We start from the raw sequence: 15,026 nt of genomic DNA, 5'->3' as shown, positions 1-15,026 counted from the left end.
ACTTTGACTCATGTGTCGCTAGTAGTAGGCTAGCTCCAAGACAGGACAGCATGGCAGAGGAGCACGGTGAAGCAGAGCTGCTCACAGTGACATGACAGACAGGAAGCAGAGAGAAAAAGAGCCAGGAAGGGAGATACACCCTCCCGAACAACCCCCTAGTACCCAGATGCCACCTCCTAACAAGTCAGCTATAAGCCCCATAATCCAGTCTTCTAAAAGCCCTGCCTACAAGTACATGTGGCTTTGGGGGACACCTAGATGTTACTCCCAACAGAGAGTCTCATTAGATAATGGTCCTTTCCTTAATCTGAAGCTATACCAAGATAGAAAGAGACCCCCTTATGGGGTCAGCTGCCCAGTGGTCTCTGGCCTCAATGCAAGCAGGCCTGTACTGTGCAAGTGAGGACTGAGGTTCCAGGAGACTAAATAATCTGCGGAAATCTGCATTGCTCAGCGGAGTGGAGGCCACGAGTCACTGAGTCCTTATACCTTACTCCGGCTCTTCTGCAGGTGACCTTGAACACTCCTGCCATGCCTCAGTTAGTATGGCCAGTGCCAGGAGGACCACGCTCCACACTGCACACTATAATGTCACATATGCTGATGGGCTGCCCTGCTAATCCCAGGCCTGCAGGCAGACGTGACCCAATCTGGGTAGTTTTAGAGGCCAGAGGTATAACTCAGTGGCATAAATAATCTACCTGGCAAGTGTGAGGTCCTGAGTTCAATTCCCAGTGCAAAACAAATCTGGGCCGTTGCTGTATGGAGTAAATAAATGAGATAAAGTAAGGACAGGATCAGACACGCTGAGTGACAGAGGCCCTTCTGCAGGCCAGGTGCTCCCAGAGCACACAGAGTGCATGTGGAGGCAGTTTCAAAAACAAGGAAATTCCCACCAGGAGAAGACGGCTGGGGTGGGGACACAGAGCTGACTCAGCATCTGTGAGGAGGTCTTACATGAGGCCTCAGAGCACAAAGTCGGGCTCACTGGGGGGACAAGGAGCGATTTTCCTTTGGTCCAAAGGCTAAGGAAAAGGTGTTTGGGAGTCCTTGTCTTTAGCATTGATGAGCTCCCTCCAACAGAAGCTAAATAGCACATGTGAATTTATTGAGCCACTACTATACACGCTAGCTGCCGTTTCAAAGCATTTCACACCCTTCATCTCCTGTAGTGATCTCACAGGGACACAAGGCCATCCCCATTTCAGACACGGAAACTAAGGCTTGCACAGGTCAGGCACCGGATTAGGATGGAGGAGAATGAGCAAGTTCCCGAGGACTCTGTCCCTAACATCCTCTACCTCTGTGATTCCAGGTGACTACTGCAATCTGCCCCTGTACCCCAAGACGGAGGCCTTCTTCCGGAAAGCAGAAGGGCGTGAGCCCTGTCCTGTGGTCCCACCCCGAGAGGCCTCCATCCGGAACCTGGCTCGAACCTACCACCCCCAGGCCCGCCACCTGACCCTGGACCCTGCCAGCAAGCCCTTGGGCCTCCCACACCCAGGGGCCCCCGCTGCCGCCGCCACAGCCACCTTACCTCAGAGGACTCTGGCCATGCCAGCACCCCCAGCGGGCACGGCCCCCCCAGCGCCCGGGCCCACCCCCGCCGAGCCCCCCGCGGCCCCCAGCACTGCCCCACCAGCCCCCAGCACTGAGCCTCCTCGGGCCGGGGGTCCGCACACCAAAATGGGGGGCTCTAGGGACTCACTCCTCGAGATGAGCACATCGGGGGTAGGGCGGTCTCAGAAGCAGGGTGCCGGGGCCTACTCCAAATCCTACACCCTAGTGTAGGGGCACCGTGGGAAGAACAGCCCAAGCTTGGACTCCTGCACCGCCAGCCCTCGCACACCAACGTGGCTGTTTCCTCCATTATTTATATTAAAACGACAGACAGAAACCAACCGACAACAAGGAGAAACCCCCCAAGTCATGAACGCTTGTACATAGAACTCTTTTGTACAAATGAAACTATTTTCTTCTTCTCCATGAAGCCAGGGCACAAAGAATTTGACCACACAAGTCAAATTCCCCACCCGCAAAATACGTGTGCAGAGATATATACATATATAGAGAGAGGAACACACCGAAGAGCTATATATTGATATATTTCTCACACCTTCTTTTGAGACAGAGGCACAAAGACAGCAATTTTTCCCTCCTACTCACCCCCCAAATCTAGGTGGTTTTGACAAAGACCAGAATCCCAACTCAGAGACACTGCATGCGATTTTACTGTTCCAAGAAAACCAGGAGTTGCTTCACTTTGCAGATGCTTATGTGTTAATACCTTTTTCTATGAAAAAAGACCCAGCGCCGTGTGCAATAAAGGTTATGTTTCTATGTGGTGGCTTTTTTCCCATCTGGCAAGGGCCAGTGGGGAGGGCAGAGAGACTTTTGTGCCAGGCGTGGGCTTTGGCTCAGCACTTGAAGTTTTGTAAAAGGTTTTCAGTTAGCTAAGGTGCACCCACGGAGCACCCTCAGAGGGACCAGCTCTGCAGCGGTCAGCCAGTACCCAATCCCTCTGAGCCACAGTTTCCTTATCTGTAAATTGAAGGAAGCTTACAGCCCATGAAAGGAGACCACCTTGTGAGAGGGGAGGGTAAGGGAGGGGGAGTCTCCCAGCCTCTCTCACCCAGGACAGCGCGGAGCAGCCGGGTGCATGCTATGTAAAACCACCATCAAACAGTTCTGTGCCTACAAATCAGGGGTGGGAGGAAGAGAGTTTATGTCCCACAGGAATCAGGCCAGGGGCGAGGCTCTGGGCTGTTAGGGTAAGGCAAGGCCAGAAGGAGGCGGGACGAGGTTGCTGGAGGTCAGAGGGGCAGAAAGGGCTCAGCCAAAAGAATCTAGCCGGGAGGTAGACCAGGTGTCTCACCTGTTTGGAGGCGTCAGGAACTGCAGTGCCAGGTGGAAGGAATGGCACCCCCATGAAGGAGCAGGCAGGGCTGTGGGCACAGACACCGCAGCACTGCTTCTGGTGACAGAGCAGAGGTCATCACGGAGACAGCCTGGGAGTTGGGCTTCTGTGGATACAAAGCTTTGGGAAGACAGAGAAGGGGAAACAATCTTGGACAGGAGACGAGCAAACGCCCACAGGTGTGAAGTCTGTGGGTTAGTGCTCCCTCCCCCTGCCATGGCCTTTGGGTACAAAGAGGGCTCCTCCGTTGAGCATCCCACATTGATCCTGAGCTGTGCATCAGGAATCTGGGAGGAAGCTGAGTGTGGGAAGGGAGGCACCAGACAGGAGCAGATGGAGGAGTCTGTGCAGCATGCAGGCAGGCCAGCATGGTCCACCGCGATGCACAGCCTCTAATAGAAGCATCTTTTAAACAACAATGTAGTCCACAGACGTTTGAGCACCTAGCATATGTAGGACTCTGCCCATGAATAACTACATTACCAGGTAAGCAAGGCTGGCACCGAGAAAGCAGAGAGGCAGAGATCCTGAACTCCATGCTGACTCCTAAGCTCATCGGAAAATGCCCACCCTGAGAAACAGCAAACCGCACCCTGAAAATCAAGGCCTGTAATCCAGGGCCCAGCACTGTTTGTTTGCGCCCCTTCTCTGAGAAGTCAGGGCACCTCCCAGTGCTGCAAGTGCCATCTGTAGGCCACTTCTGGAACTGCAAACACAGAGTTCTGCCTAGAGTTTGCTTGGCCCTCTCAGCCACACCCCTGCACGGCTGGTCACTGGGGAAACAGGAATCAGATCTAACTTGCAGTCAGCACAAGGAAAGGAACAATTCCTTGGAAACCAGAGGGGGTAGAAGATGAACCACCCACCTAGTTTGCAAAGGAGACACTATCGTGAAAATGTATTATGGAGACCTTTGGATAGGTGCTGAGCAGAGAGCCCATTCCTTATGCACCTCTTATAACTTGATTGAGAATTTAGGAGAAATGTATCCTGATTTCCTGAGACTTTTGTTAACTTATCTGAAATTAGAGGAAAAAAGAGAGATAGAGACCATTCCCTAATGACCACACTGCCCAGGTGTTCCAGGTAAATAAATAAATAAATAAATAAATAAATAAAAGAATACAAATAGAAAAAGAGGAAGCCAAAATACCCCCCCATTTTTAGATGATATGATTCTATACCTAGAAAACCCTAACAAACCCACCAAAATTCTCTCAGAACTGACAAACGAATTCAGTAAAATATTAGGATAAAAAACCAGGATGCAAAAATCTGTCAGTTTCCTATATCCTAATAATAAACTTGCTCAAAAAAGGAAACAATCCCATTCACAATAGCCTCAGAAAATAAAATAACTTTAAATAAATCTAACCAAGAAAGCGAAGGAACTCTACAATTAAAAATCTGAAACACGGAAAAAGAATTTGGGGAAGACCCTAGAAGATGGAGAGACATCCCATGTTCGTGGATTGGGAGAATTAATGCTTCTCAAATGTCATACTACTGAAAGTGATCTACAGATTCAGTCTGACCTCCAACAAAATACTGATGACTTTGCAGAAGCAGAAAAAACAATCCTAAAAGCCAAAAGATCCTAAGCAATTCTAAAGAAAAAGAACAATTCTGGAGGTATTACAATACCTGATTTCAAAATATACTACAGAAACATTGTGACAAAAACTGCATGGTATTGGCACACAGAGAACATTAGAATAATAGAATAGAAGACCCAGGAATGAATCCACACATCTACAGCAATCTGATTTTCAACAAAGTTGCTAAAAATACACAATGGAGGAAAGATGGTCTCTTCAACAAAAAGTCCTGGGAAAAATGAATCTATAGAAGATTGAAATTAGACTACCATCTCTAGCCCTGCATAAAAATAAACTCCAAATAAACTTACTATAGACTTAAAAGTTTCAAACTTCTAGAGAAAAACACAGGGGAAACATTTGAAGATATTGGTATGAGCAACGATTTTTTGATCAGGATTCTACCAGCTCAGAAAACAATAGCAAGAACTGACAAGTAGGATTACATAAAATCAAAAAGCTACACAGCAGAGGAAACAAAGAACAGAATGCAGAGACAAGTCTATAAAATGGGAGAAAAAGTTTTGCTTGCTATTCATTTGACAAAGAATTAATACCCAGAATATATGAAGTGTTAAAAAATTTAACACCAAATCACCAAATGGGTAAATGAACCAAACAGACACTTCTCAAAAGTACAAGTGGCCAATAATTACATTTATTAAAAGGCCCAACAACTTCAGTCATCATGGAAATGAAGATCAAAACTACATTGAGCATCCACCTCAGTCTAGCAAGAATGACTATTATCAAGAAAATAAAAAATAAATTCTGGCAAGGGTATCCTTAAAACTGTTTGTGGGAATGTAAATTAACACAACCATTACGGAAATCAATCAGTATAAAACTTCCTCAAGAAACGGAAAAACAGAGATACCATGATGCCATTCCTGGGTACACACCTGAAGGAATCAAAGTCAAGACGCTAGAGAAGTCCCGCATATCCGTGTTTTTGAAGCACAAATTCCCAACGGCCAAGTTACAGAATCAGCATAGACTCATCAGTGGATGAATGGGTAAAGAAAATGTGGTAGGTGTCCACAGTGGAGTGTGACACAGTCACAGAGACAAATGAAATTGCGTTGTTTGCAGGAAAATGGGTAGAACTAGAGATCATCAACCTGTTACGCAAAACAAACCAGCACAGAAAGAAAAGCGCCATATTGTCTTCTCTCCTATGTGGAATGTGAGGGGGAAAAAAAGACATGAAAATGGAAGAGAAAACCATTTAGGAAGCAAAAAGGGACCATGAAAACAAGGAGAGAATGAGGAGATAAAAGGGTAACGGGGAGGTGTGGGATCAAAGTATACACATGAATGAAAATGTCACAAAGAAACCAGTATATTTTTGCTTAGTATGCGTTAATAATCGTGTACGTGTACACAGACACACACACACAGAGAGACACACACACACGAGGTCAGGAAATTCCGTCAGTCTTGTACAAAGTCCACTGGTTGTGCTTGATATATTCTTTAGGTGCGCCTGCCTGATTCATGCCCAGAAGCTAATTCACCAGGCAGCAGGTCTTCTGCTCCTCACTGTGGTGTCTGGCAGGGCTCTGGGAGCGGAGCACCCCTCCTGAAAAGGAGGAAGTCAGGCATGAATGGATGTGAGGACAGGTTAATTCATGATGTTGCAAATGCAGGGGAAACTTGGGGTGCAGCAAAGTAGGGGGACTCCAGTGAGTTTCTCAAAGGTCAGGGAACCTTTGTATTCTTAGGGGCAAGCTGGTTTCTAAAAATAACTGTTTCACTGATTGGTTTAATGCAGACCAATCGGGGTCCCAGCCTTTGTTTCTGGGTGAGATAAATGTCAGGGGGTTCAGGGGCACATAGTGAATACACGGAATAATTTCACAAGAGCCAGCTTCTGAAGTGCACTGTGTACAATCAGTACGGGGCACGTCCACAGTTGCCGGCCAGCCAGGTCATACCCTAATTCCCTGCCTACACCTCCCTCTAACTGTGCCTACCCCATCATTCATGCCCAGCTCATCCCCACCAAACTTTTTATCTGGACCAATCATCTCACATATCTGCCTGCTCCTTTCCAGACTCTAGTTTGTCCTCCACAAACCAGGCCATTTTGAAAGCTTTGATCCTCAAAGTGTGGCCCACCGGCCAGCAGCACCAGTGTCACCAAAAGCTTATAAGAAATGTAAAACCCCAGGCCTCACACCAGCCTCACTGACTGAGAAGCTGCAGCGGACCCACATGCACATTAAAGCTTTTTTCTCTCCATCTGCCACCAGCCAGAGCCAGACTACTTACTACTGGGCCTGCAACTTATCTGGACATTCACCCGAGGGACTTGTTTAAAACTACAGAAGCCTACAACTCACCAGTCCTAACCTGCATCAGTTTCTTGACATGCATCTTTATTTTTATCATGGTAAAATATACATGCCAGAATTTTTTTTCCATACTGAAGACTGAACCTAAGGCTTTTGCACTGAACTAATCCTCAACCCTTTTCTACCTCTTTATCTTGAGCTAGAGTCTCACTAAATCACTAAGTTTCCCAGGTCGGGCTTGGACTTTCGCTCCCCCAGCCTCAGTCTCCTGGAGTGCTGGGATTACAGGCCTGCACTACGGTGCCCGGCCCACTTCAGCACTCCCCTTATCTGTAAGCATCGCCACTGTCAATTTCAAGACCTTTTGCATTATCCCAAACGGAAAATCCGTTTTCCGTAACTCAGGATCATCCCATCATCTGCACCATCATCACCCTGCCTCCTCATCTCCAGCCTCTGGAAATCTCCGTTTTACTTTCTGTCTGCATGAATTTGCCTACTTTATATGACAGTAGCCACACAGCATTTGTCGTTGTGTGTCTGGCTTGTTTTACTTCGCACGTCTTCAGTCTCCACCCGTGTTTTAGTGTATGTCAAATTTGTTTAAGTATGAATAACGTCCCCGTCTGTTTTCCACGTCTTGCTTCCCTTTTCATCAGTTGATGGACATCTGGTTTGTTCCCATCTTTTGACTTTTATGAATAATACTGCTGTGAGCATGGGTATAATAAGTATCTGTTTGTTTTAATTCTTAGTTTATACCCTGAAGTATATTTGCTGAATTGCATGACAATTTCGCTTAACTTTTTGAGGAACTGACAAACTATTTTGCACCACACCTCTGTATTTGTAACAAACAAGATGATATCCAAGTATTCTGAACACTCTGATGGAATCACTGCATACCGCAGAGCGCTCCTGATGGCCTGGCACTGAGCGAGGCACCAGAGATGCAAAGACCCTTCGGCTCATTGGTGTGGGTACAGATTGGCGGAGGCCTGGGAGGGAGGCGTGCGGCTGAGGAGGACACCAGGAATGGGTCGCCGTTTGACAATGCTTCGTGCTCACCCTCCAGTTGTCACTAGGAAGTGGCTGCCCTGCCTGCAACAACAGTTCCAGGGCCCCTCACTTCTGGCCAAGGTCATGGACTGAGCACACCCAGTGAAAGGTGGCAGACATAGTAAACGCTGCTCTCAGCCCTGGCTCACAAGTGTCTTCCTGGCCACTCCCTGCTCTCTCTTCCTAGATGGACGTCAGTGCCCACGGTGAGCTGGGAAGCTACTTGTTGAAGATGGCAGAGATTCTGCCAACTGGGGCCCTTCTCCCCCACCAGGGCCAACTGGACTTTGTATGTGCAATAATATTTGGGGGTTTATGATAGTTGACATTATTTTAACTTATGCATAAAATGAAGGGGAAATTAGCTGTCTATGGAAATCCTCCCTTGAAGTTCGGGGTTCATGCATCTTCCCTCATGCTGCCTCTCCTTCCCGTAGAAATTGGATTCCAGGGCAGATGAAAGGCTGGGGACAGCCACGGTGTGCTCAGGGAGGAGGAAGATGTCTGCGGCCTTAGTGAGAGAAGGGCTAGAGGGCCAGGCTGTGCCCGAGCTCTGGGTCAGATTCCGTCCCTCCTCCTCCCAGGCAGTGGCAGCGACACTCTTGGGTGAAGAGGGAGCAGCTGGCAGGATCCCTTGCAGACCATCCACGCTTGCGTTAGAGTCTCAGAATTCAGACAATAATCTCAGGGATCATAGAGACCTTTGAAGTTATTTCATCCAGGTTACCACCCACTTCTGCACTCCTGCACTCAGCAAGGATTGTCTGGTCCACAGGAAATTCATGTGTTGGAAACTTAACCCCCAAAGGCACATGTTTTTTTGTTTGTTTGTTTGTTTGTTTTTGTCTTTTTCGTTTTTATCGGTACCAGGGATCAAACTCACGACTGCCTGCTTGGAAGGCAGGCACTTATGCCGCTGAGCTAAATCCCCAGCCCCAAAGGCACATGTTAATATTTAAAGTTGGGGCCCTTGGAAGGCCATTAGGATTAGGTGAGGAGGGGAGAAGTTGTGATGGCACTGGTGGCTTTATGAAGAGCAGAGCCAAGCCACCACTCTTGCTCTGTCTTCCCACGTAGACACCCCTGCCACGTTACAACACAGCAAGAAGGCTCTTCCCAGCTCCCAGACAAGCACTAGCACTGTGTCATTGGAAGGCAGGGTACCACCGCTCCCTCAGGGCCCACAAAACAAGTCTCATTCCTTCCCAGCCTGGCATACGTGGTCTCTGAGCACAGAGAACACTTACGTTCTTTCCCATGCGCCCATGACAGTGCCTGATTTATTAGGACCAGGGAAAGTCAGGTATAGATGGATGAAAGGTTGGATGGTGGGAAATATGGGTAGGAAGGAGGAGATAGTGAACAATCAGACAGCAGCTCCACGCTGTTCACTGGCCCCGCCAGCACGTTGGTGACATGTAGACTTTCCATGCGGTTCCTAGTGACACATCTGGGCTCAGGACCCTGAGCAGCTGCCACCAGAGCTACAGCAGCCTTGCCATCCACACACAATTCGAGAGCCAGGCCTGAGCCACCCACCAGATACACACTGAAGAGTCCAGGAGCAGGCCATGGATGTGCAAGACAGCAGAACTCTTGAGCTGCAGACCTGTGGACCAGGGCCCCTCCCAGGGCCCCTCCCTGGAGTGTTTGGACACAGGTAACTCTGCCCCACCCCGTGACTCCCACACACCCTCTTTCCTGTGCCTCAGGCCCTGGGACTCTCCAGAGAGATAGAGACTAGAGGAGAGCATGGTCACTGAGTTGGGGTGGGGGTCAGCAAGGGGATTGCCACTGCCAAGCCTGACTACAGAGCCTGGATCTGTGACTGCAGAACCTAGCCAGGCTTTGCCGTGCAAGGCAGAGCGGGCAGGGTACAGGACGGCAGGCAGCAGGAGCCTAAGGGAGAGGGCCAGGGGAGCAGGCTGGGAACTGCAGACAGCCTCACCATGGAGGAAAGTCTGCTGTCGTGGAGGCCTCCTGCGTGCATCACACCCTGCCCCATGCCACAGGCCGAGGCACGGGGAACAGGTGTGTTCTCACCCTCAGAGGAAGACACCAGGCCCCCTCTGAAGGGTCACAGGTCTAAAGCACTGAAGGTCGCAGAGGCACCAGTCTGTGGGCCTCCTTTCTCCCTCCCCAGGAGGAGGCTCCTGAGAGAGGGGGAAGCCCCGGGACTGTCCCCATCCCCCTCCCCTCTGCAGCCAAAATGGATGCTGTTGTGGTCCCAGGGCCTGCTTTCTCCACTAGGAAATGGGGCTGGTGGGACAAGAACTGTTGCTTTTTTCTGTGTGAGTTCAGAGGAGTAAAAAGGCTCCCTAAGAAGGAGCACTCGGAGCTGCCCAGTGGCAGAATGAACAGCTACATTATGTGGTAGTGAGCACCCTGCCCTTGAAGCATTCAAGCACAGGATGGATAACAACTTGTATTCCTGCAGCACTCAGCAGTTTAGCAAGCACTTCCCCCAGGCACCTGACACAGGTCATTTCACAGCTCCTCTCCGTAGGATGAGTTTTCAGCTTTGTTATACAAATGAGGAAACAGAGCTGGAGAGAAGAATCCCAAAGCTGCCCCACTGGTAAATAACAGCCAGAAATTAAGCCCAGGCCTTTCAGAGCCAGTCTTGTATCCTTAGCTCATGTAATAGGTGAGAAAAAGTCCACCTCCATTTCCCACCTTTGCCCCTTCCCACCCCTAGGCCCCCGGGAGGGGCCCTGCAGGGAGACTGGTCACTAAAGTGGCCGGGTCTATAACCTCATACAACCTGGCCATGATGGGGAACCTAATCCCCTGGCAAACTTCCTCCCAGAGCTGAGTGAGACCTGTGCTTCCCAGAACTGGGCCAGCCCCACCCGGCTGTGCTGCACCTGCACCCTCAGACAGAAGACCCTCCCCTTATAGTCAGGAGGGCGTTGCAGGAAGGGCTCCTGCTGAGTCGACCTAGTGAACCCAGCAGCACTCTCTCAGGAGCAATCACCCCAATGATCCAGGCCTAGTCCTCTTGTCTGATTAGAGGGCAGGGCTCAGGGGAAACAATCACATACGGAATGAATGGAAGTTATATGGTTCTTTCACAAGCAAACCAAAGGATGAGGAAGCTGACCTGGCCTACTAAGGAAGATGAAGATCCCACTCCTAACCCATCCTGTCCCAGCCTTGCCTGCCACAAACTGCGGCCAGTGCTCTATCCCAGAGCCCTGTGTGAAAGACTGTTCTATTTGTCACAATTGAACTCAGGTGCCAGACTCTCTCAGCAGCCCTGCAAGCGGTCACACGGGATTCCATCTCAAGCAGCCCTAGATAACCAGGTGTGCAATCCCAGCACTTGGGAGACTGAGACAGAAGGATTACCGTGACTTTGAGGCCAGCCTGAGTTACACAGTGTGAGTTCAAGGCCAGCCTGAACTACATAGTGAGATCCTGTCTCAAAAAGATGACACAGAAATATGAATTGCCAGAGTTCTCCAACCATCTTACTGTCCTCAAGGACCCTGGGAAGAAAGAGGAGCCATCAGGCATTCCAGGCAGAGGATCCTCCCAGGAAAACCACGTGAGGCTCCAAAGCGGGAGGAGAATCCAAGGTTTGACTGCCTTGGCCACCAAGGGCCTCCTGTACTCCCTTGTAAGGTGACACCAAAGATAAGAGCTGGGCTCCACCTCTGACACTTCTCAGCCTAGGAAGCAGCTAAGTGCTGCTGTGTGTGTCTATCCCGTTCTGAAAAGTACTCTTGTAGAATATGGCCATTTCCTCTCCTTCTACCTGAGAAAAGTTAGCAGATTTTAAATTATCAAGACTCACACTTAGAACATCTGTCACCTCCCCAGCTCTACCATGATGTGGGGCAGGTTTAGGACACAGGGTACCAGCACCTGCCTTTCAGAATGGCAGTAAGATGAGACTCCATTTCAATGGGTCCATGGCCTGGAAGTAAGTAGTCACTGCTCTTATGTGTGCCGGCTCTGAGTCACCAGCTTCTGGGAATGAAAAACAAAGAATGCATCCTTGTTTTGAACCTAAGGTGCGTGGAGAGGCGAAGCCTGCCTTCCTTGGGTTGGGGTTGCTCAGCTTGACACTGTTACAGTACCCTTCACTTGGCATGCTGTGTGACAAACCTGCTGGCCGGGGAAAATTCCCTGGGGGAGGCAGGCAAGGGCCCCTCAGGTGAGATTCAAGGGCAAAGCAGAAACGGGGGCTTTCCAGGTCACCAAGACAGTGATGGCAGGTCCTCCATTTCTCAACCACCACCCCCAAATCAACGTGCAAGTGAAACCAGTAGTGCCTTCTCCACACCCCTGCCCACTTGTGCCCATTGTGGCCCTCCAGCAGTCCTCTCAACAAGGCCAACTCCACTATCTAGGCAGGTCCTCAGCGGTGCAGATCTGAGGCACCTACCTACTTCATCCCTGGATGCGGGGTTTGGCCAGGGAAGACTTGGGACCAGAAAAATGTCAGAGCATGTAGGTGGCAGAAACAAAAGCAAAGTGGGGCACCCTAAGGCCAGCGTTATTTCTTCACACGCTGTTATGGCTTGGATCTAGATGTCCCCCCAAACCTCATGCATCCATAGGTGGGAGTTTTGGATGTGGCTGGACTGGGACGTGTGAGGACTGACGGTGTGCTAAGGAAGGCAGGCCTGCTGCCTGCCATGCCAGAGACTGTTCCTCTGCTGTGATGCCCCTGTGCCACACCACCCCGCCTCAGAGCCAGCCAATGATGAGCTGAAACCTCTATCAGCTGTGGGCTGAAATCCTCCTTTAACTTGTGAGTTTTTGGGTTTTTGTCTCAGCAAGAAGAAAAGTAACCACAGCACCCTATATAGCTATGGTGTGTGGAACTGCTTGTGAGGGGATGGTGGGGGTCTGTCATCATTCCCAAAGTTAGTCCCTTAACAGTCAGGACTGAGGATGTGGGTCCCAGGCAGAGCACTCACCTAGCCTGTGTGAGGCCATGGGCTCCACTGCCAGCACCACCACCACCACAGACACACGGACACACGGACACAAGAATAGTCAGTGAACATCTCACAACAGAAATCCAGAAATCATCTGATGTTGTGTTAGTAATGACCCACACCCAAACAGGAAAAAGAGAAATAAAGGTGTTTTTTGGTTTGTTTGTTTTTGTCTTTTTGAGACAGGGTCTCCCTATGCAGCTCAGGTTATCTTGAGCTCACTCTGTAGCCCACGCTGGTCTCAAACTTGCAATGATCCCCCTGCCTCAGCCTCCTGAGTGCTGGGATTACAGATGTGCACCACCATGTCCGGCCTCACAAAGGTGTTCTTTTCTTGTATTTGCATAAAATCTCCTGAAATTACTGGTGATATTTGTTACCTTCAAGGAGAAGCACCAGATGGCTCATGGACAGAGTGACTTTCAAACAGTTGAATATTGAGTCATGTGGACATATGGCCTACTCAAAATCAATGTCCTTTAAAAAGGGCCAGGCTGGGCAGTCAGACCTCGGGTTTTGGACCCACATCTGCCACACACTGACTGTGCAATTTGGGGTAACTCATGCAGCTTGCTAGTCTATTGCCTCTACCATTAAACACAAGCAGATTGAATAAGTGATCTGTATGCTGCCACTGTAGACTGATTGTGCCCCTCCCCAATTCATGCTGAAACCCAGCCCCCAGTGTGGCAGTATTATCAGACCATAGAATGGGCCCTCATCAACGGTATTAGCACCCATGTAAGGGGCTAAATAGCACTGGAAATGTAGCTCAGTGGTAGAACCTTTGCCCAGCATGCATGAGGCCCTGGGTTCAATCTCCAGCACCACAAAAAAGGCCTAAAATAACAGATCACAGATTTACTTTTCTTCCAAGTGAGGGCACAGCTAAACGCATTACCTATGAACCAGAAAGCAGACCCTTGCCAAATAAAAACTTGCCAGCATTTTGTTCTTAGACCTCCAGCCTCCAGACAAGGAGGCATAAATTTTTACTGTTTAAAAGCTCCCCAGTTTGCGGTGTTTGGGGAGAGGAGTGCTAGGGATGGATCCAGGGCCTCACAAATACTTAGCACGTGCTGTACCACTGCGCCACACTCTCTGCCCCCATGAGGTTTTAATAGCAGCCCAAAGAGAGTAAGTCAGCCCCTTTCAGCTGCAGGAGTCTATGATTTTAGTCTCCCGGTTAAACTCTAAAATCCATGGGGAAAGATGAGGCAATTTTGGAGTCTTTTGGAAAACTTCCTTTGGCTCAGGAAGATTTTGCTCCCCCAGCTAGGAGCCTCTTCCTGCTAGAACCCAGATCTTCAGACTAAGCTTCCCAGGACTAAGCTATGAAATAAGAAGATGATGAAAGATGCCAACCTGGGGACCAAGAGCAACAGAAGTCAACTTTCAGAGATAGGGGTCTGGAGTTAAATCCCAGGCTCTTAGCTGTGTGACCTTGAGCTATGGTGATTCGACCTCTCTAAGGGTAAATTTCTTTGTTTGTAAAGTGAGAATACCACCTTCATAAAGAGTGCAAACAAACACACGTACAAAGCACCTGGCCCATGGAGGGCTTTCAACAATTAGTTTCCTTCCTTCCTTCCTTCACAGAAAGCAGTATGGATACTGGGCTGAGTTCTTCTGTAGGTTCTGTCTTTGTGTTGGTTTTGTATGGAATTCCATGACACGTGGCCACTTTGGTTATCCTAGCAATTTTGTTGCTGCGAATCCAAGACTACAACTTTATGCAGGCTGCTCATACCACCAGGGCACGGAAAAACGAAAAACAAAAATATCCCTAACCGCCAGCTTAGGACTGGGGGGAGGGAGGTTTCCATGCATTTGTGCACAGGAGGAGAAGCCCACTGACCTCTGGGAAATGGCAGTCAGTGAGTCTCCAGCTGGTAGGTAGGAGAGCAGGAAGGGGGCAAAGAGAGGCAAACAGAATATCCACTCTTCCCAAAGTGGGCCAGGGTGCTCTGGGTAGCTGGGACAGGGTGTGGGATTTTATACTCTACTTGGGGCGCAACCACGTAAGTCTCTGACCCTTGATTTCCCCTTATCCATAAAAATGGAGCATACAATACCTAAATTGTTGTTGTGGTAATTAAATCAGATACATAGGGAGTGGTTCTGTGAATACTGATTTTCCCTTCCTCCCTTCTTAAGAGGAAGGAAGTGAAAGCCTCCAAAGAGAGACATCCACACAACTGCC

General features: G+C 49.2%; 1 protein-coding gene across 3 annotated transcripts in view; it reads left to right on the top strand.

The window, feature by feature from the left end:
- Dscaml1 (DS cell adhesion molecule like 1) overlaps nucleotides 1-2,340 on the top strand; it is a 300,532-nt gene extending 298,192 nt beyond the window's left edge. For all 3 annotated transcript variants that reach the window (XM_063255848.1, XM_063255847.1, XM_063255846.1), the window contains one exon: nucleotides 1,316-2,340. In XM_063255848.1, the coding sequence (XP_063111918.1) occupies nucleotides 1,316-1,791 (476 nt within the window). In that variant the 3' untranslated portion in view covers nucleotides 1,792-2,340. The remainder of the gene's footprint in view (nucleotides 1-1,315) is intronic.
- Nucleotides 2,341-15,026: the final 12,686 nt, after the last annotated feature.

This window comes from Cavia porcellus, unplaced genomic scaffold, assembly GCF_034190915.1.
Source record: "Cavia porcellus strain 051 isolate PalLab524CR breed Dunkin Hartley unplaced genomic scaffold, mCavPor4.1 scaffold_9, whole genome shotgun sequence".
Classification (NCBI taxonomy): domain Eukaryota; kingdom Metazoa; phylum Chordata; class Mammalia; order Rodentia; family Caviidae; genus Cavia; species Cavia porcellus.
This window is presented reverse-complemented; position numbering and strand designations above follow the sequence as displayed.